This window comes from Heterodontus francisci, chromosome 36 (assembly GCF_036365525.1).
Source record: "Heterodontus francisci isolate sHetFra1 chromosome 36, sHetFra1.hap1, whole genome shotgun sequence".
In the NCBI taxonomy this organism is placed as follows: Eukaryota; Metazoa; Chordata; class Chondrichthyes; order Heterodontiformes; family Heterodontidae; genus Heterodontus; species Heterodontus francisci.
The window spans coordinates 44,233,094-44,254,736 of NC_090406.1; the positions used below are offsets into that span (position 1 = coordinate 44,233,094).

General features: G+C 45.3%; 1 protein-coding gene across 1 annotated transcript in view; it reads left to right on the top strand.

Moving 5' to 3' along the window:
• Positions 1-21,643, top strand: part of ankrd24 (ankyrin repeat domain 24) — an 80,729-nt gene that overhangs the window by 48,895 nt on the left and 10,191 nt on the right. The window contains exons 15-18 of the mRNA XM_068015909.1: positions 576-623; positions 1,682-1,780; positions 4,724-4,778; positions 10,569-10,690. Coding sequence (XP_067872010.1) covers positions 576-623; positions 1,682-1,780; positions 4,724-4,778; positions 10,569-10,690 — 324 coding nt within the window. The remainder of the gene's footprint in view (positions 1-575; positions 624-1,681; positions 1,781-4,723; positions 4,779-10,568; positions 10,691-21,643) is intronic.

Genomic DNA, 21,643 nt, shown 5'->3' on the forward strand with positions numbered 1-21,643 from the left:
CTAGCGTGGTTGCTTCGTGTATTTTTAATAATTTTAACTGAGTTAGAGAGATAAGGTTAATAAACTTACACCTTTCTTGTTTAAACCTAAGAAAGCCTGCCTGATTGGTTCATTTACAGTTTCAATTAGAGAGCAGTGAGTAAGGACTCACTGAGGTGAAGCTAAAAACACTGTGTTTTTAAAAATTAAATCCGGTTACGGCCAAACCAGGAAAGGGGCCAGCGGGGAGCCTGAGACCCCTTCCTCACCCATTTGTAACACTGTCCTTACATAAGCTGTTACTTGCATGGAGCTCATTTTTAAATGGAGGTAGGACTTACCCATTCACCTTTGCATTACTGAAAGTCCATCCATTTGATTTGTGAGCTCCTAAAAGCATCTTTTTTTAAAGAGTTGGCATTTCCCACATCTGCACATGCCAACTCTGAACTGGTTGGTTTATCGTCAGTGCTGGTTTCCGGCATTGGTAGGCCATGCTTTCAGTTAACTGCATGACCAGTTTTACACATTGGCTGTGGCATATGTGAGACGTGGGAAAGAAACAATAAAATCTTTGAAATTCCTTTTGTTTTCAGAAAGTGCTGATCGCAAAAGATTGTGGAATCCAGAAACTGGAGAATCAGGTACTTCAATTTTTAAATAATTTCTGCCGGTCAAACTGTCTCACCATTCTTTCAGAGTTGGATTGTAATGAGTTTGGATAATATTAGTTGAAGTAGTCCACTGCTGTTAATTTGAAGTGTATTAATTCAAATTAATGGATGATACAAATTTGTTTACACTAAGAAAGCTTCAACTGTTTTATTCCAACACCTGAATGCAAAATTAACAGGAGAAGTCTGTACTTTTGAATATCAACAGGGATCTGGGTGCATATTTTAGGGTTATCAGCAATTCACATTTAATTTGAAAAAATAGCGGCACTTTCCGTTCTGATTATGCTGGCATACTTCAGAATCAAGATATTTACATAATGCTACAACACATCAAACTTCAATGACCAATGTATCTGTGAATGCCTTTGGATCATCTGTGAGTCTATTAATGACTACTTCAGGGCTGAGATTTGTAATATAGGGATCTGAAAGGGTTAATGTTGAAAAAGTGTAAGGAATACCTCCCACTATGATGATGTAAGAAGTCACGTGAGAGAGACTGGAGGGAGATGCAGCATGGCTTCAGAGGAGTTTCAAAGCCTGGTGAGAAGCTGTACATAGTTAGAATGTAATAAAGAGTTTATGTTGAAAGTGCTGAAGACTCAGGAACCTCTTTAAGCTAGACTAACTAAGTGTATTAAGGTTGCAGTGGACAAACCAAACATACAACAGGATTCTTCACTAATTTATCTACAGACTTCACTGAGGTGTATTATGTGAGGGAGAACTCAATTGTAGTTACATTCGATTCCATTCATTCAAGATACTTTGGAGATTTCACTAACAGAAGGCAAAGACTTGGTCTATTAATGTCAGAAGGCTACACTGTTATGGCACGAGATTGACAGAATCTAGTGGAAGGGTCAATACCTGCCATGGAATTTCTGTTAGACAAAAAATGTGAACCTCAATTTCCCTCTGCGATGGCCTCCGATGATTGAAGAAGAAAATCTACACAACCTTTTCTAACTTAAGCACTATGTAAACCTTTTATGTCTTGATAATAAGTTTGGTAATGTTGACAGATACAGGAGCTCACGAACAAACTAACTGAGAAAGAGAAAGAACATCAAGATGTTATCAAGCAGGTTGAAATCCTACAAGGCAGACTGTCTTTGCATGAGGTAAATGATCCATTTAAATAGATATATTAGATTAACAGAGGATATCTTTCTTTTACTCATTCTCGGTATGTGGTGTCACTGACAAGGGAGGTATTTACTGCCCATCCCATGTTACTCTGAGAGTTCGATATAAGTGTATATCTTACCAGGCCAGTTAAGAAGACAATTAAGAATCAACCACTTTGGTGTGGAGCTGGAGTCACATAAAGACCAAACCGGGCAGGGGCAGTAGGTTTCAGTTTCTGAAGTATTAATGTTTGTGGCTATCTCCTGCCATGTAGCCTGAGCCATTTGTCTATCAGTTGAAGTGAAAAAGGACCTGCCTCCTCTGGGCACCTACTCCAGGAACATCTCCACTGTCTTGTCTGAATATTAGGCATCCTGCTGCTCACATGATTCATGGAAATTCCTGTGCTTCCTCTTTGAACTGGGAAATAGTGGTGTCCTATGGTGGGGTATCCTGCCAAACTCTCAATAAGAGGTGAACCCACCATTTGCCAATGAGATTCAATCCAAGGAAAAGTGCACTAACATTTAGATACCCACTCCATCATATTGTCCGAATTAGGTCAGAACACTGGGCGTCAGTGTCATTGTCAACCACTGCCAGATCAGATGTGAAACAGTTAGACCCAAAATTTAGTTCCTTCCACTGGAATGTAAGTTGCCATAACCCAATCCCAGAAGAGTTGCTCGAACCTCCCAACCTCACCCTTTCTGCACTAGTGGGACATTTTCATATCTTGTGGTCTCTGAGTGACTTTACCAATTTATTTTTTATTTACTCTTTCATGGGATGTGGGTGTCACTGGCTAGGCCAGCATTTATTGACGACGTGGTGGTGAGTTGCCTTCTTGAACCGCTGGGGTTTAGGTACACCAACAGTGCTGTTAGAAGGCGAGTCCCAGGATTTTGACCCAGCGACAGTGAAGGAATGGCAAGTATAGTTCCAAGTCAGGATGGTGTGTGGCTTGAAGAGGAACTTGCAGGTGGTGGTGTTCCCATGCATCTACTGCCCTTGTCCTTCTAGGTGGTAGAGGTCGTGGGTTTGGAAGGTGCTGTCTCAGGAGCATTGGTGAGTTTAAGCAGTGCATCTTGTAGATGGTACACACTGCTACCACTGTGCATCAGTGGTGAAGGGAGTGAATGTTGAAGGTGGTAAATGGTGTGCCAATCAAGTGGACTGCTTTGTCCTGGATGGTGTTGAGCTTTTTGAATGTTGTTGGACCTGCACTCATCCAGGCAAGTGGAAAGTATTCCATCACGCTCCTGACTTGTGCCTTGTAAATGGTGGGCAGGCATTAAGGAGATAGGAATTGAGTTACTCCCCACAGAATTCCCAGTCTCTGACCTGCTCTTGTAGCCACAGTATTTATGTGGCTGGTCCAGTTCTGTTTCTGGTCAATGGTAACCCCCAGGATGTTGATAGTGGGGGATTCAGTGATCATAATGCTATTGAACATCAAGGGCAGATGGTTAGGTTCTCTCTTCGTTGAGATGGTCATTGCCTGGCACTTGTGTAGCACAAATGTTACTTGCCAGTTATCAGTCCAAGCCTGGATGTTGTCCAGGTCTTGCTGCATCTGGATACAGGCTGCTACAGTATCGGAGGAATCACGAATGTTGCTGAACATTGTGTAATCATCAGCGAACATCCCCATTTCTGACCTTGTGATGGAAGGAAGGTCATTGATGAAGCAGCTGAGGATGGTTGGTTAGTACTGAGTTGTGGATGTTCTATGCTGTGGATCTGTCCCAAGCTTGAGCTTGATTGAAATTGGCCCAAACACATTTCCTGTCCATCACAGCCATCAGAGAAAGAGGAACCTTTGATCTGATCAGATTGGCTGGATACAAAGCTTGGTGCTAGAAACAAGAACACAGAACACTCCAAGTTCCCCTCCAAGTTATACAATATCTCAACATGGACATATACCGCTGTTCAATCTTTGTTGCTGAGTCAAAATCCTCCCTACATAACAGCACTGTGGGAGCACTTTTACCATATGAACTACAGTGGTTCAAGAAGAAGGGTCACCACCATCTTTTCAAGGGCAACTAGATATTGCTTGCGATGTCCATAACTCGAGAATGAATTAATAAAAAACTAACCTCCTACTGCACTTCAGATACCCCAAGGTAATACACTCTGACATCACACTCATTTCCCCACTTTCCCAACCAAGGACCCACAAAACTGACCTCTGCTGTGAAAAGCTCATTTGACTGACAAATTACCCTTAGCGTTGGTTATTAAAACTAGGATAGCTCGGCTTCTCAGACTTTGCAGCTTATTTTCCTATTTTAATGTTATAATTTATAATTAAACGTAAAAACCTGAACCAATAACCCAGAGAACGTGAATTCATGTCTTTTAAAACCTGGAAATAAAAAGCTGGTACCAGTAAAAGTAACCATGAAAAGCCGCCAGATTGCTGCAAAAACCCAACTAATTCATTAATGTCCTCTGAGGAAAGAAACATGTTGTCCTCACTCAGTCTAACCTGTATGTGACTCTAGCCCTACACTAACGTGTTTAACGTTTAAGTGCCCTTTGACGTGGCCTAGCAAGCCACTCAGTTGCAGCATTGCAGTGTTTCAAGAAGATGGCCCACCATCACCTATCCAATTACAGCTATCCAATTATTCCACCTTGTCTGCTCCCTCTTCATAGCCATACAGATACCTTGCACATTATCGTCAGGATGTCCCGAGGCAATTTACAGCCCATGGATTACTTTTGAAGTGAATTCATTGTTATATAGGCAAACACCGCAGCCAATTAGTGCACAAAAGGGTTCCAAAAATAGCAGTGAGACAAATGACCAGTTAATCTGTTTTCAGTAACTTTGGTTGAGAGATCAATATTGGCTAAGACCATGGGATAGGTGAGGAACATCTAGAAGTCCCTTCTCTAATTGAACTGCTTTCTAATCTTAGCAGGGCAAACATCAGGAGGACAATGAGAGTGAAGAAGAGATGCTCGACAGTTTCCCAGGTACACTGTATTCTTGAATGCAATCACATTTTTGCATTCATTGTGACAATGTAATCAAGTGAATTTAGGAGTTTTGATAATGCAAAGAAGTTCCAACATGGAAACAGGCCATTGGAACCAAACAGTCCATATTGGTGTTTAACCTCCACGTGAGCATACAGTTCTAATCATACTTACCCACACTGTTCCCATATCTCATCAATCCCTTGTCCATCATTTAACAATCCAATCTAATCCTGAATGTTGATTTAGAAAGAAAATATTGACCTCGGTGACATCACATAATGTACTTAATCATGGGAAGAACTGAAGTTTCTTCAGGGAATGGGATGAAGCAGCACTGGAATCTATGCATAAAAGGAAGATTATTACCTCTGAAGCTTAGGTTGAACATATTGTTTTATGAATGTTGACAGAGTGGATCAATATTGTTTGTGCTATGGTGGTCTCTAAGTTTAGGAAACTGACCTGAAATTGGCACATGACTAATGAGTGAGTGAATACCCATGGACGTTGGTCTATGTGCCTACTGGGTGCACACTGCTGAACAGTCAGGGTTGTCCACAGATGCTGACTCAGTGTGGGCCGTACCTTTCAGAGTCCCTGTTCTCTTCTCTTTTGTGTCCACATTCTAAGTCACAGTGCTCATTGTTTCCATCTCAGAAAGTTGAGAGATTGAATTACGCAGAGATTTAAGGTCTCTGCTTCTAGTATTCAATCGGGTGCTTTCAAGCGGCACTTAGTCACCAATAACCTGCTCACCAATACTCCGTTTGGATGCCGTCAGGACCAGTCAGCTCCAGAACTCATTACAGCCTTGGTCTAAATATGGACCAAAGAGCTAAATTCCAGAGATGAGCTGAGAATTAGTGCCCTTGACATCAAGGCAGCATTTGACTGAGTGTGGCAACAAGGAGAATTAACAAAACTGAAGTCAGTAGGAATCAGAGAAAACGCTCCGCTTGCTGGAGTCTACCGAGCACAAAGGAAGATGTTTACGGTTGTTGCAGGCCAATCATCTCAGCTCCTGGACACCCTGCAGGAGTTCCTCAGGGCAGTGTCCTAGGCCAAACATCATCAGCTGCTTCATCAATAATCTTCCCTCCATAATGAGGTCAGAAGTGGGCTGTTCACTGATGATTGCAGTGTTTAACCCCATTCACAACTCCTCAGGTAATGAAACAGTCAGTGTCTGCATGCAGCAAGCCAATAAGGAATGAAACCAGATGGACCACCCGGCATCGACCTAGGCAGCGGAAATGACAATAGCAAACCCAGCCCTGTCGACCCTGCAAAGTCTCCTTACTAACATCTGGGGGCTTGTGCCAAAGTTGGGAGAGCTGTCCCACAGACTAGTCAAGCAATAGCCTGACATAGTCATACTCACGGAATCATACCTTACAGACAATGTCCCAGACACCTCCATCACCATCCCCAGGTATGTCCTGTCCCACCGGCAGGACAGACCCAGCAGAGGTGGCGGCACAGTGGTATACAGTCGGGAGGGAGTTGCCCTGTGAGTCCTCCATGAAGTCTCATGGCATCAGGTCAAATATGGGCAAGGAAACCTGCTGCTGCTGATCACTGACCCCCTCCACCCTCAGCTGGTGAATCAGTACTCCTCCATGTTGTACACCACTTGGAGGAAGCACTGAGGGTGGCAAGGGCACAGAATGTACTCTGGGTGCGGGGTGGGGGGTGGGGTGGGGGGTGGTGCCGGGGGGTGGCTTCAATACAAGCAAAATACTGCAGATGCTGGAAATCTGAAATAAAAACAAAAAGTGCTGGAAATACTCAGGTCTGGCAGCATCTGTGGAGAGAGAATCAAAGTTAACCTTTCGTCAGACTTCAATGTCCGTCACTAACAGTAACTCGGTAGCACCACTACTGACCGAGCTGGCCGAGTCCTAAAGGACATAGCTGCTAGACTGGGTCTGCGACAGGTGGTGAGGGAACCAACAAGAGGGAAAAATATACTTGACCTCATCCTCACCAATCTGCCTGCCGCAGATGCATCTGTCCATGACTGTATTGGTAGGAGTGACCACCGCACAGTCCTTGTGGAGACAAAGACCCGGCTTCACTGAGGATACCCTCCATCGTGTTGTGTGGCACAGCCACCATGTTAAATGGCATAGATTTCGAACAGATCTAGCAATGCAAAACTGGGCATCCATGAGGCGCTGTGGGCCATCAGCAGCAGCAGAATTGTATTCAACCACAATCTGTGACCTCATGGCCTGGCATATTCCCCCTGCCATCAAGACGGGGGACCAACCCTGGTTCAATGAACAGTGCAAGGGGGCTTGCAAGGAGCGGCACCAGGCATACCTCAAAATGAGGTGTCAACCTGGTGAAGCTACAACCCAGGACTACTTGCATACCAAACAGTGTAAACAGCATGTGATAGACAGAGCTAAGCGATCCCATAACCAACGGATCAAATCTAAGCTCTGCAGTCCTGCCACATCCAGTTGTGAATGGTGGTGGACAATTAAACAACTAAGAGGAGGAGGTGGCTCCACAAATATCCCCATCCTCAATGATGGGGGAGCCCAGCACATCAGTGCGAAAGGTGAGGCTGAAGATTTGCATCCATCTTCAGCCAGAAGTGCCGAGTGGATGATCCATCTCGGCCTCCTCCTGAAGTCCCCAGCATTACAGATGCCAGTCTTCAGCCAATTCGGTTCACTCTGCATGATATCAAATAACAACTGAAGGTACTGGATACTGCAAAGGCTATGGGCCCTGACACCATTCCGGCAATAGTACTGAAGACCTGTGCTCCAGAACTTGCCACGCCTCTAACCAAGCTGTTCCAGTACAGCTACAACACTGGCATCTACCCAGCAATGTGGAAAATTGCCCAGGTATGTCCTGTCCACAAAAGCAGGACAAGTCCAACTCGGCCAATTACCGCCCTATCAGTCTACTCTCAATCATCAGTAAAGTGATGGAACGTGTTGTTGGCAGTGCTATCAAGCGGCACTTGCTTAGCACCTGCTCACTGATGCTCAGTTTGGGTTCCACCAAGGCCACTCTATTCCAGACCTCATTACAACCTTGGTTCAAACATGGAATAAAGAGCTGAACTCAAGAGGTGAGGTGAGAGTGACTGCCCTTGACATCAAGGCGGCATTAGACTGAGTTGGGCATCAAAGAGCCCGAGCAAAACGGAAGACAATGGGAATCAGGGGGAAAACTCTCTGCTGGTTGGAGTCGTACCTAGCGCAAAGGAAGATGGTTGTGGTTGTTGGAGAGCAATCATCTCAGCTCCACTGGAGGAGTTCCTCAGGGTAGTGTCCTACGTCCAACCAACTTCAGCTGCTTCATCAATGACCTTCCTTCAATCATAAGGTCAGAAGTGGGGATGTTCACTGATGATTGTGCAATGTTCAGCACCATTCATGACTCCTTAGATACTGAAGCAGTCTGTGTAGAAATGCAGCAAGTCCTGGACAATATCCAGGCTTGGGATGATAAGTGGCAACTAACATTCGTGCCATGCAAGTGCCAGGCAATGACCATCTCTAACAAGAGAGAATCTGACCATCTCCCCTTGACATTCAATAGCATTATGATCGCTGAATACCCCACTATGAACATCCTGGGGGTTACCATTGACCAGAAACTGAACTGGAGTAGCCATATAAATACCATGGCTACAAGAGCAGGTCAAATGCTAAGAATCTTGTGGCAAGTAACTTACCTCCTGACTCCCCAAAGCCTGTCCACCATCTACAAGGTACAAGACAGGAGTGTGATGGAAAACTCTCCACTTGCCTGGATGAGTGCAGCTCCAACAACACTCAAGAAGCTCGACATCATCCAGGACAAAGCAGCCAACTTGATTGGTACCCCATCAACAAACTCCCTCCACCACCGACTCACAGTGACAGCAGTGTGTGTCATTTACAAGATGCATTGCAGGAAAGCACCAAGGCTCCTTAGGCAGCACCTTCCAAATCCGTGACCTCTACCACCTGGAATGACAAGGGCAGCAGATGCATGGGAACACCACGACCGGCAAGTTCCCCTCCAAGTCACACACCATCCTGACTTGAAACTTTTTTGCCATTCCTTCACTGTCGCTGGGTCAAAATCCTGGGACTCACTCTCTATTAGCATTGTGGGTGTACCTACACCACATGGACTGCATGGCTCACTACCACATTCTCAAGGGCATGAGGAATAAATGCTGTCCTTGCAACGAAGTCCACATCCCAGGAACACAAAAAAAAAACCTCTTGTTAATGTTTAGTTACTATTTAAACCCCTGTCATTCCCTCTGAGCAATGTGTTGGATTACACTAAGTGCAGTTTAAACAAAGCTGCAGGTCAGAGTGGAAATGAAAACAACATGGCAAAAGCTAACAACACAGAAGGACCATTCCTGTTACATAATAGAGTGCTGTAACAGCGCCACCACATTATACTGGCAACTGTGTATGCAGGCAAGTTTTGTTTGCACAAACAGCATGTTGTAAGCAGTAGGACTGTAAATGTGGGGTGACACAATTTTGTAAAAAAACAATAACAGTAATTATATCTGAATAGAGCTGTGGAGGAGCAGTGGGATTTGAGGATACAAGTTCATAGGACATTAAAGAGCTTAGATTGATAAAACTGTAAAAACAGCAAATGGAATTCAGTTTTTAACATGAGGTATAGATAATAAAAGCTGAGAGGTAAGGATGAGTTTATATAAAAACCTTAGTAAGACCTTGGTTTGAAAACTGTGCAATAATGGTTCCACACTATAGGAAGGGTAGTGATAGTTTAGATAACCTACAGTGAAGACTCACTAGGATCCAGCCTGATATATAGCAGTGAATCTCACTGGGGTACAGTTCCCCTGGCAGTGACTCTCGCTGGGATACAGTTTCCCTTGGCAGTGACCCTCACTGGGGTACAGCTCTCATGGCAGTGACTCTCACTGGGATATAGTTTCCCTTGGCAGTGACTTTCACTGGGGTACAGTTCCTCTGGCAGTGACTTTCACTGGGGTACAGTTCCTCTGGCAGTGACTTTCACTCGGGTAGAGTTCCTCTGGCAGTGACCCTCACTGGGGTACAGTTCCTCTGGCAGTGACTCTCACTGGAATACAGTTTCCCTTGGCAGTGACCCTCACTGGGGTAGAGTTCCTCTGGCAGTGACCCTCACTGGGGTACAGTTCCTCTGGCAGTGACCCTCACTGGGGTACAGTTCCTCTGGCAGTGACTCTCACTGGAATACAGTTTCCCTTGGCAGTGACCCTCACTGGGATACAGTTCCTCTGGCAGTGACCCTCACTGGGATACAGTTCCTCTGGCAGTGACCCTCACTGGGGTCCAGTTCCTCTGGCAGTGACCCTCACTGGGATACAGTTCCGCTGGCAGTGACTCTCACTGGGATATAGTTTCCCTTGGCAGTGACCCTCACTGGGGTACAGTTCCACTGGCAGTGACCCTCACTGGGGTGCATTTCCTCTGGCAGTGATTCTCACTGGGGTACATCCTCTGGCAGTGACTCTCACTGGGATACAGTTCCGCTGGCAGTGACCCTCACTGGGATATAGTTTCCCTTGGCAGTGACCCTCACTGGGATACAGTTCCACTGGCAGTGACCCTCACTGGGGTGCATTTCCTCTGGCAGTGATTCTCACTGGGGTACATTTCCTGTGGCAGTGACTCTCACTAGGGTACATTTCCTGTGGCAGTGATTCTTGCTGGCTTTCTTTTTGTTTCAATTTTCGATTTGAATGAACATTAAACTGCTGCATTACATTACTGTTGCATTGTGTTGTTTCAGGGGTTGAGAAGCTATTTTTGAGAAAAAGCATGAATGATTCTACTGAGGAATGGCTTGTATCACTGCAGAGTCAAGTGGAGTCACTCACTACGGAAAACCAGAAGCTTCAAGGGAGGTTGCAGGTAATGAACTCTGAAAACGTGGGCCATGTTATTGATCCTCCCATGATGGATCGGAGAGGATTGAAGGGAGGGGTTAAAAATGAAAGAAACTTGCAGTGTACACACCTGCAGCCATTTTCAACTGGCAGGTTTTGAGGCTTGCAAGTATGCAGTAGAGAGCCGGGACATTTCATTAACATATTTAAATCAGGGTCTCGCATTGTAATTGAGCCTGATTTGAATTTAACAGTTGCCACTTGGGTTTCCCAGGGTTTAGGAAACCTGGCAATGAAAGGAAGGTGGGAGCTGCCAGCTTAATTAGGTAATTGCCTTTTCCAGCACTCCTTACGGTCCAGGAGGAATAGGAATGCTCCCCCCAGCCTTTAAGGAAGCCGTTACCCTTCCCCCTATTGATTGTGGCCTCTCTCTCCCTCCTGCCATGATTGCAGCCCTCCCTGGCCCACCATAGTAGAATTCCTTTCCCTGCCACAATCATAGCTGACCTCCCTACTCCAAGCACCAATGTCTGGTCTCCCCAGTGATAGTGTTTCTCTCCCACCCCCACAAGCCCTGATCTCTGTTTGCCAGACACCGTCCCCGAGTGTTCCAGGCTGCAGTCTCCTGCCACTGGTTTTTCTGCCTGACCAAAGGCCAGCCTGTCAATTTTGCTGGCTGGGAAATGAAAGAATAACATTATAATGAGGTCCTGCCATTAGTGTTGGAAGAATGGAAAGGTAACTGGATATATTTGATTCTAAAAGCCTTTAGACAAGGTCTTCAGTTGTCATTCTTAAAGAGTTCAGTTCAGTCATTAACAGGACATCGCAAGGGCTAGATTCCCAATTGAAAGGAACTCAAACACGAAAGGTAGCTCTCACCTCTGAGTCAGAAGGTTCTGGGTCCAGATCCCACTCCAGAGCCTTGAACAGAAAATCTAGGCTGACACTCCATTGCGCTACTGAGGGAATGCTGCACTGTCGGAGGTACTTTCTTTTGAATGAGACATTAAACCGAGGCCCCGTCTCAGGTAGAGGGAAAAGATCCCCATGGCATTATTCAAGGAAGAGCAGGGGAGTTCTCCCGGGTGTCTTAGCCAATCAATATTTATCCCTCAACATTACTAAAACAAGATTACCTGGTTATTTTCTGTAGCTGTTTATGGGACATTGCTCTGCATAACTTGGCTGCCGTGTTTCCTGCATTACAACAGTGATTATACATCAGGAATTAATTCATTGTCTGTAAAGCACTTTTGGGATGTTCTGTGCTCATAAAAGGCATTATTTAAAATCAAGCTTTTTCTTATTTTACTGAAGGTTCCCCACAACTTCCTTTATCTCCAGTTTCAAATATTTTTGGATTGAAAGGCAGAATTGCAGTTGTCGTTGGGTCAAGATCCTGAAGAACCAAACACCATCTTGGGAGCTCCATCAGGCTGGGATTTAACGAGGACGTGGTGGCCCCACCCACCTCTGCCGGCCCTGGAAGCTACATTGCTATTTTGCATGTTTTAGGCAATTAATTGCTTGAGGTCGTGGCTTCCACCCCTCTGAGGCAGGATGTCCTGCCTCCAAGAGCTGGTGGCCGATCAGAGGGCTGGCAACTCTTCAGTCCCAGCAGCAACACCGGGAGTAGCGGCTGCTGCTGGGACTGCAGCAGGCCCCGGAACCAGACAGATGGAGGATGGAGAATAAGGTAAGTGGGGTCAGAGCTTGCCAGGGCCAATCAGCCAGACCCTGGCGAGGAGGAGGCGTGTCGATCACGAGAGCAGTAGAGGGTCTTCCAGAGGAAGCACCCCATGCTGCTGGGGGGGAGGGGCGGGGGGGGAACCCTCTGTGGGACATCGGGTGCTCAATCAGGAGGAAATTCCCCCGCCCCCAGCCCACTAGGACACCGCCCAGTTTTACTAGAAGGTGGGAAGAGACCCTTAAGTGGGCATTAAATGGCTACTTAAGCCCTCAATTAGCCTAAGGGCAGGATGCCTACCATCTCCCTACCACTGGTAAGATAACAGTGGGGTGGGTAGGTGACAGGCATGGCATCTTCCACCATTCCACCCAATCATACGGCCCCCCCACTACCCAGCCCGCTCCCGGGGGTGGGTGTGGTGGTGTAAAATTCTGGCCATAGATTCATGGGACTGAATTTTTGTTTGGCTGAGGAACTGGGATCGGAGGTCGTAGAGGCCGCAGTTTCGCATTACTCAGTGGTGTGCCAGCTTTCCTCTGCAGTCCCGCCTCCCAGTGATTTTGGAAGAGGCATGGGACCTGTACACTGGCAACCCACCCGCATGTGGCGGTTCATCAATTCACCATGCAAACTAACCACTTAAGAGGTTGCTAAAGGGCAGAAAGCGATTTTGGTTTGGAGGCATGGGAACCACGAAGGGTCACAACCATGTCCCTGTGTAGGAGGCAGCATTGTACTGAGAAGCCAGTCATGGAGGCGGGTCCATTTAACATTGGTGCATAAAAGTGGGAAGGCTCAGAGAACTGCCCATAACTACGCACAACCTCAGTGAACTCTGACATTTGGGCACACATCTCCCACTGCTGCTCCTTGTGTATGACACCAGAGGCTCTGCAACTCTGTCCAGCTGAGCAAGGCTGTGTCTAGCCTCCATCCTATGAGGGGCACTGCCCACAGCTGTCTCTGCCTTCCTCAGCTCCTCTGTGATGTGTTGCTCATCCTGTGCCACCCATTCTAAATGTGCATGCGGCCCCACTGAGGTGAGTGTATCTGCGCTGGTGAAGGGTGCGTGTGAATGATGTGACGGTGCTGGCTTGGTTGCTTCTTCCTCCGTTTAAGAAGACAATGACATCACTTGCTGCTGCCTTGGCTCCCCCTCCACATCTGGCCCTATGGGAGACATAGGAAGTTGGTCAGGACAACTCGTCTATTCCATCATCTGGGCAGAAATGCAGAATTCCATTCCAGCTTATTTAAAGGAATGGAGGAAACTGAGGAGGAGGGAGCTCCATCCCTATCACTTGGAGATGGTAAGGTCATTTCACCCTCTCTTGGACAGACTCCTATCTCTCCATCCCCAACTTCCTGATGGACCACCACCTTGGCAATGTCATGGGCCTCCTCTCCATTGATCTTTGAACAGCAAGTTGGGGCACTATACCACCTGACCAAGCCCATTCTCTGGAGTTGTGAGCTCATTTCTCCTACAAGGTCAAGAGCAAGAGAGTAAAGACCATGTTGCCCTCCCTCATAACTTCCAGTGGGTCAGACATGTGTGATTTCAATGCTGCTTCCTCCACAAGTGATTGAGGTGTGAGATTTGCCACCGGCTCACTAGTGCTCCGGGCCACACATCTTTTCAATGTTCCGGGACACTATGTGCCCTCAGGCTGCTCAGCTCCTGGGTGATTTGGTCACAACACAAATATAGGAACATAAGAAGATAGGAACAGGAGTAGGCCATTCAGCCCCTCGAGCCTGTCCCGCCATTCAATGAGATCATGGCTGATCTGCGCCTAACTCCAAATACCTGCCTTTGGCCCATATCCCTTAATATCTTTGCTTAACAAAAATCTATCTCAGATTTAAAATTAACAACTGTTTTAGCTTCAACTGCTGTTTGTGGGAGAGAGATCCAAACCTCTACTACCCTTTGCGTGAAGAAGTGCTTCCTAACATCTCTCCTGAACGGTCTGGTCCTAATTTTTAGACTATGCCCCCTAGTTTTAGAATCTCCAACTGGTGGAAATAGTTTATCTTTATCTAGCCTGTCTTTTCCTGTTAATATTTTGAAGACTTCGATCATATCACCCCTTAACCTTCTAAATTCTAGTGAAAACAGGCCTAATTTGTGTAATTTCTCCTCGTAACTTAACCCCTGTAGTCCAGGTATCATTCTTGTAAACCTACATTGCACTCCCTCCAAGGCCAATATATCCTTCCTAAGGTGTGGTGCCCAGAACTGCTCACAGTACTCCAAGTGGGATCTAACCAGGGTTTTGTGCAGCTGCAGCATAACCTCTGTGTCTTTATACTCCAATCCTCTAGATATAAAGACTAGCATTCCTTTAGCCTTTTTGATTATTTTCTGCACTTGCTCGTGGCATTTTAAAGATCTATGCACTTGAACCCCCAAGTCTCTTTGGACATCCACTGTACTTAACCTCTTCCCATTTAGAAAGTACCCTACTCTATCCTTTTTTGGTTCAAAATGGATAATCTCACACTTGCCCGCATTGAAATCCATCTGCCACAGTTTTGCCCACTCACTTAGTCTGTCAATATCTCTTTGCAATTTTATGCTATCATCTAGACTGTCTACAATGCCACCTAACTTTGTATCATCAGCAAATTTGGATATATGACTTACTATGCCATCATCCAAGTCGTTAATGAATAATGTGAATAATTGAGGCCCCATCACAGATCCCTGTGGGACACCACTAGTTACATTATGCCAATCGGAGTACTTGCCCATTATCCCCACTCTCTGTTGCCTACCACTCAACCAACTTTCTAACCATGTCAATAATTTGCCCTCAACTCCATGGGCTTCTACCTTAGTTAACAGTCTCTTATGTGGGACCTCATCAAATGCCTTCTGGAAGTCCATATAAATAACATCCATAGACATTCCCCTGTCCACTACCTTAGTCACCTCCAAAAAATTCAATGAGATTTGTCAGGCATGACCTTCCCGTCATGAATCATGCTGGCTGTCCCTGATTAACTGTCACCCTATCCTTGAGTATAGACTCCAGCAACTTGCTAACTGGTCTGTAATTTCCTTGGTTCCCCCTTTCACCCTTCTTAAAAAGTGGAGTGACATGTACAACTTTCCAATCCAGAGGGACCACTCCTGAATCTAGGGAACTCTGAAAGACTATAGTTAGGGCATCTACAATGTGCTCCCCTACTTCCTTTAACACTCTCGGATGGAAACCGTCAGGTCCTGGGGATTTCTCACTCTTTAGTTCCATTAATTTCCTTGTTACTGATGTTTTACTTACGTTAATTGTATTCAGTCCCTGTCCCCTATCAGCTATTAATTTTTTTCGGGACTTCTGGCAAGTTATCCTCCTTTTCAATTGTAAATACTGAGGCAAAGTAATTGTTCAACATTTCCCCATTATCAATGATAATATCTCCAGTTTCAGTTTTTAGTGGGCCTGCATTGCTCTTGACCACCCGTTTTCCCTTTATGTAACTATAAAATTTCTTCTTATTGATTTTGATGTCCCTTTCAAGTTTCCTTTCATAATCTCTTTTAGTAGCTCTTATAAGCTGCTTTGTGACTCTTTGCTGGTCTTTGTTTCGATCCCATTCGGCCGGATCTGTGCTGCGTTTTGCATTTTTGCAAGCCATTTCTTTTTGTTTTATGCTATCTCTAATCTCTTTAGTTGTCCATGGCTGTTTTTTCTGTGAAGTAGAGCTTTTTCCTCTCAGGGGTATATACTCGCTCTGTATTTCGTTAAATGTTTCTTTAAATATTCTCCACTGTTCTTCAGTCCTTTGACTCATTAACAGATCTACCCAGTTTACCGTGGACAGTCTCTGTCTCATCCCGGTAAAGTCAGCCTTACCCAAGTCTAAAATTCTAGTAGCTGATTCGTGTTTTTCACTTTCAAACGCTACCTTGAATTCGATCATATTGTGATCACTATTTGATAAATGTTCACGCAGTTAGGCTATTAATTAAATTTGGCTCATTACTTAGAACTACATCTAATATTGCCTGTCCCCTTGTTACATCGAGGACATAGTGCTGTAGGAAACTATCCCAGACACATTCCAGAAATTCACTACCTTTCTGACAGGTGCTAGTCTGCCTCTCCCAATCTATGTGTAAGTTAAAATCCCCCATTAATACTACTCTGCCTTTGTTACACACTTGCCTAATTTGTGGACTTATACAATCTAACACCTCAGAACTGCTACCAGGGGGTCTATACACAACACCTATTACAGTTTTAGATCCTTTTCTGTTCCTCAATTCCACCCATAAGGTCTCCACTGGATGCTTTCCCCTCATTATATCCTCCCTCACCAATGAGGTGATACTATTTCTAATCAGTAAGGCTACTCCCCCACTCTGCTATTTTCCCTGTCCCTCCTGTAAACTTTATAACCAGGTATATTTAGTTCCCAATCCCGACCATCCTGCAGCCACATCTCTGCAATGGCCACCACATCATAATTTTCCATTTGAATTTGCGCCTGCAGATCAACTAGTTTATTCCTTATACTCCGTGCATTTGTATGTAGAACTCTTATTTGGGCTATACCCCCTAACCTGTCCCTCAGCACTGATGCTTTATTCGCCTGTTTATTATTTCTCTCTTCTGGTTTAACCAGTATATTTCTTGCAGTTTGGTAACAATCAGCCTGACCACTAACCTGCACTCCTACCTTCTCCTTTAACATCTTGTTTTTCCACGCAACTGAACCCCCCCCCCCCCCCACTATTTAGTTTAAAGCCCTGTCTACAGCCCTAGTTATACGATTCGCCAGGACTCTGGTCCCAGCATGATTCAGGTGCAGCCCGTCCCATCGGAACAGCTCCCTCCTTCCCCAGTACTGGTGCCAATGTCCCATGAATTCAAACCCATTTCTCCCACACCAATCTTTGAGCCATGCATTTACCTCTTTAATCTTATTAACCCTTTGCCAGTTTGCTCGTGGCTCAGGTAGTAATCTGGAGATTATTACCTTTTTGGTTCTGCTTTTTAATTTAGCCCCTAGCTGCTCATATTCCCTCAACAGAACCTCTAACCTCGTTATACCTATATCGTTGGTACCTACGTGGACGATGACAACTGGATCTTTCCACTCCAAGTTCCTCTGCAGCCCAGATGAGATATCCTGAACCTTGGCACCAGGTAGTCAACAGAGCCTTTGGGACTCTCGATCCTGGCCACAGAGAACAGATTCGATGCCCCTAACTATACTATCCCCGATTACGACTGCATTTCGCTTTTTTCCCTCCACTTGAATGGCTCACTGTACCACGGTACTGTTGTCAGTTTGCTCATCCTCCCTACAAATGCAGTCGTGTCATCTGGCTGCTGCAATGCACTCACCTTGCCAGCCCTCAGAAGGTCATTGAAGGGCTTGCAGCACTGTACCCACGTCCTGGCAACAACACTATGACTGCTCACTTCATGAGCTACCTCCAGCCATGCCTGCTTCATCTGGCTTGCTGGCCTTCTGCCGCTCTCTGGGAAAAGAACACTGTCGTTCAACCACCGCCTCCAGAAGAACCTCAAAGGACATGTCTGAAAATTGTGAGGCTGCCCTTACTTGGGAGCCTGTTGGGCTGCTGGCTCGCTGCTATACTCTCTCTTCCATTCTTCAATAACCCTGTGCCCACACAATAATGGCTACCATTGGCCCTTCAGATCGGGCCTGCCTCGTCCAGCTCCCGCTTCCTCAGCGTGTCCGTCAAATCTAATTGGATGTCGGATGTGTCATGTGGTCACTAATTGACCATCTCATTGAAAATTATGTCAGCGGTCATGTGCCAATGTGGAATGGGGTTGGCACCCAGAAAAGGTCCCAATGTCGGGGTCCTGACCCCAAAACAATAGTGCAGCCCATAGACTCTTACAACACAGTAGGGGGTCTTTTGACTCAATATCGCTGTGTCGGTCTTTGAAAGAATTGTTCAATTTAGTCCCATACCCCAGTGTTTTCCCCATAACCCAGCAAATTAGTTCTTTTCAAATACATGTCCAATTGTCTTTTGAAAGTTCCTATGGAAATTAAATCCACCTTTCAGGCAGTCCATTCCTGACCTTAACAACCCTCTGTGTGAAAAAAAATTCCCCTCTAATTCTTTTGCAAATAATTTTATATATATGACCTCTGGTTATCAACCCACGTGCCAGGGGAAAGTGTTTCTCCTGACTTGCTCTCTCAAACCTCCTCATAATTTTCAACACCTCAAACATTGTCTCCCCTTAACTTATCTGCCCCAAGGAGAACAATCCCAGCTTCTCCAAACTCTCCATATAGCTGATATCTTTCATCCCTGGTATCATCCTGTGAAGTCGCCTCTGTACCCTCTCCAAGGTCTTGACATCCTTCCTAAAGTGTGGTGCCCAGAACTGTACTCCACACTCCACACTCCACCTGAAGCCTAACCAGTGATTTATAAAGGTTTAGTATGATTTTCTGATTTTTATATTCAATGCTCCTATTTACAAAGCCAAGCATACCAAAGGCTTTCTTAACGGGCTTATCAATTTGTCCCGACACCGTTAAGAATTTGTGAATATGCACCCAGGTTCCTGTGTTCTTGCACCCCTTCACACTTATCCGCATTATATTGCAACTGGCATGTGTCTACCCATTTCACCGGTCTATCTGTATCCTCCTGAAGTCTGCTACCATCATGCTCGTATTTACGACATTGCCAAGTTTTGTATTGTCTGCAGACTTTGAAATTAGTACGCACAATACCCAAGTCTGGGTCAGTCATATATAACAAGAAAAGCAATGGTCTGAATACCGACCCCTGGGCAACCCCATTGAATACTTCCCTTCAGTCCAAAAAACATTCAGTCTACACAATTCTCTGCCTTCTATCTCCTAACCAATTTACGTATCCAACTTACCACTGTCCCATGTGCGACTATTTTCTGAATAAGTTTCTTATACTGGTACTTCATAAATACATTTTGAAAGACTACTGTACTCTCTGTTACTTCATTGAAAAACTTAATCAGGTTAATCAGACACGGTTTGCCTTTAAAAATATGTGCCGGCTGTCCTTTATTAACCTGTGCTGCTGCAAGTAAGAATTAGTTTTTTCCTTGACATGGAGATTTCCCACCACTGACATTAAACTGATTGGCCTTTAGTTGCCAAGTTTCTCCTCCCCTTTTTTGAACAGGGGTGTAACGTTTGTAATCTTCCAGTCCTCTGGCACCACTCCAATATCCAATGAGGATTGAAAGATTGTGGCCAGAGTTTATTCTATCTTCACCCAAGCTTCCCATAGCAACCAAGGTTGCATCTCCTGTGGAGGAGGATGAGTCCTGGACCCTGCTAGAGAAGAAATAGTCAGGGGAAATTTTCCATTTCATTGTGCCTTGGGAAAGCTCAGTTCCTAGGAGCAGTGAGGAGGAAATCGATGCGGGCCCTTGCCCCCATTACACTGCTCTGTCCCTGGGCTTCCTCCATGTCACATAACTGGACCTGTAGCTGGAATGGACACCGGCCCAACATGACCAGGATAATCACTTTCCTTCTTGTGGAGAGATAAAACATTACTCTTATTTCTTGACTGCTCACATCCTTCTTCAGCCTGCAGCTTATGTTATGACAGGCCCATGTCGCATAGCAAGGAGTGACATTCGTTTGCCCCATATTTATGATTTTTTTCTTTTTCCTTTTTCTTTGGTGTGCATGCTTGATGATTGCCTCTGCTGTTTATAGTGTTTGTGAGGTGTAGTCTTCTTGTTGCTGACTCCCATAAACTATCATCCATGTTTTTGTTGCAAGGCCCAAAATCCTTTACCTTTTCTGTTTTCGGTTGCTTTTTTGGGCCGTCGACAAAGGTCTGTAGATTGTGGTTAACTTACAGCCTGGGTTTTCTGGACAGTCAGAATTCATGACATTTCTGTGACTCAAAACAGTCCTGTATCCAATGAGGGTGGGGGGAGGTTTAAAGATATTGTGGGGAGGGTCAGGGACATTGCAGGGAGGGATGCTGATCATGGGAAGAGAAGCATTTATCTTGGGGGACTGTTGGAACCATTGGGAGGTGGTGGCATAGTGCTATTGTCACTAAACTAGTAACCCATAGACCCAGGGTATTGCTCTGGAGACATGGGTTCAAATCCCACCACAGCAAAAGGTGGAATTTGAATTCAATTAATAAGTCTGGACTTAAAAAGCTAGTCTAATGATGGCCATGAAACCATTGTCGATTGTTGTAAAAACCCATCTGATTCACTAATGTCCTTTAGGGAAGGAAATCTGCTGTCCTTACCTGGTCTGGCCTACATGTGACTCCAGACCCACAGCAATGTGGTTGACTCTTACATGCCCTCTGAAATGGCCTAGCAAGCCACTCAGTTGTATCTAACCGCTAGCACTGTGGGTGTACCTCCCCCACATCGACTGCAGCGGTTCAAGAAGGCAGCTCACCACCACCTTCTCAAGGGCAATTAGGGATGGGCAATAAATTCTGGCCTGGCCAGCGATGCCCACATCCCATGAATGAATAAAAAAAAAATCCTTTTCCCCTTGGCCCACAAGCAGTGCTGGATAAGCATTTACCCAGGATCAAGCTTTTCTCATCTCCCTCCAGCTACTGGGTTTCCCAGCTCCTGGAAAACCCAGCCCACAGCTTTTAAATCTAAGTGACTACTGATGTTTGAAGCAGATATTAACATATTTAAATAAATAAATCACCTGTGGAGAGATAAGTTAATCAGCTGCCCCTCTAGCTGGCCTCCGTTAAAACCGGAAATGCGTGTATACGAGATGGCTTGGGGTCAGGTCTCAAATTTTGAAATGTTAACCCTCTCCTACCCACCATGGGGATTAAAATTCAGTTTTTGTCTCCATAGGCCAACCATCTCTTCTGCAAAGCTGGCATTCTGGTATAATAGTATAGAGGTTATGTTACTATATGAGTAATTTAGAGGGCTGGGCTACTAATCCAGAGAATGTGAGTTCAAATCCCACCATGACAGTTTGAGAATTTGAATTCAGTTTAAAACATATTCCTCTGAAATGACCTCAGAAGCTACTCAGTAGCATCAGCACCTTCTCAGGGCAATTGGAGCTGGGCAATAAATATCAGCCTTGGCAGACATCCCAAGAATGAATGATATAAATCTAATGTCCTTTAGGGAAAGAAACCCGCTGGCCTTAGCCAGTGTGGCATTCATACGTCTCCAATCCCACACTAATGTGGTAGTCTGTTAACTGCCCTGTGATGTGACCTAGCAAGCTACTTGGTTGTATTGAACTGCTAGGGATGGGTAATAAATG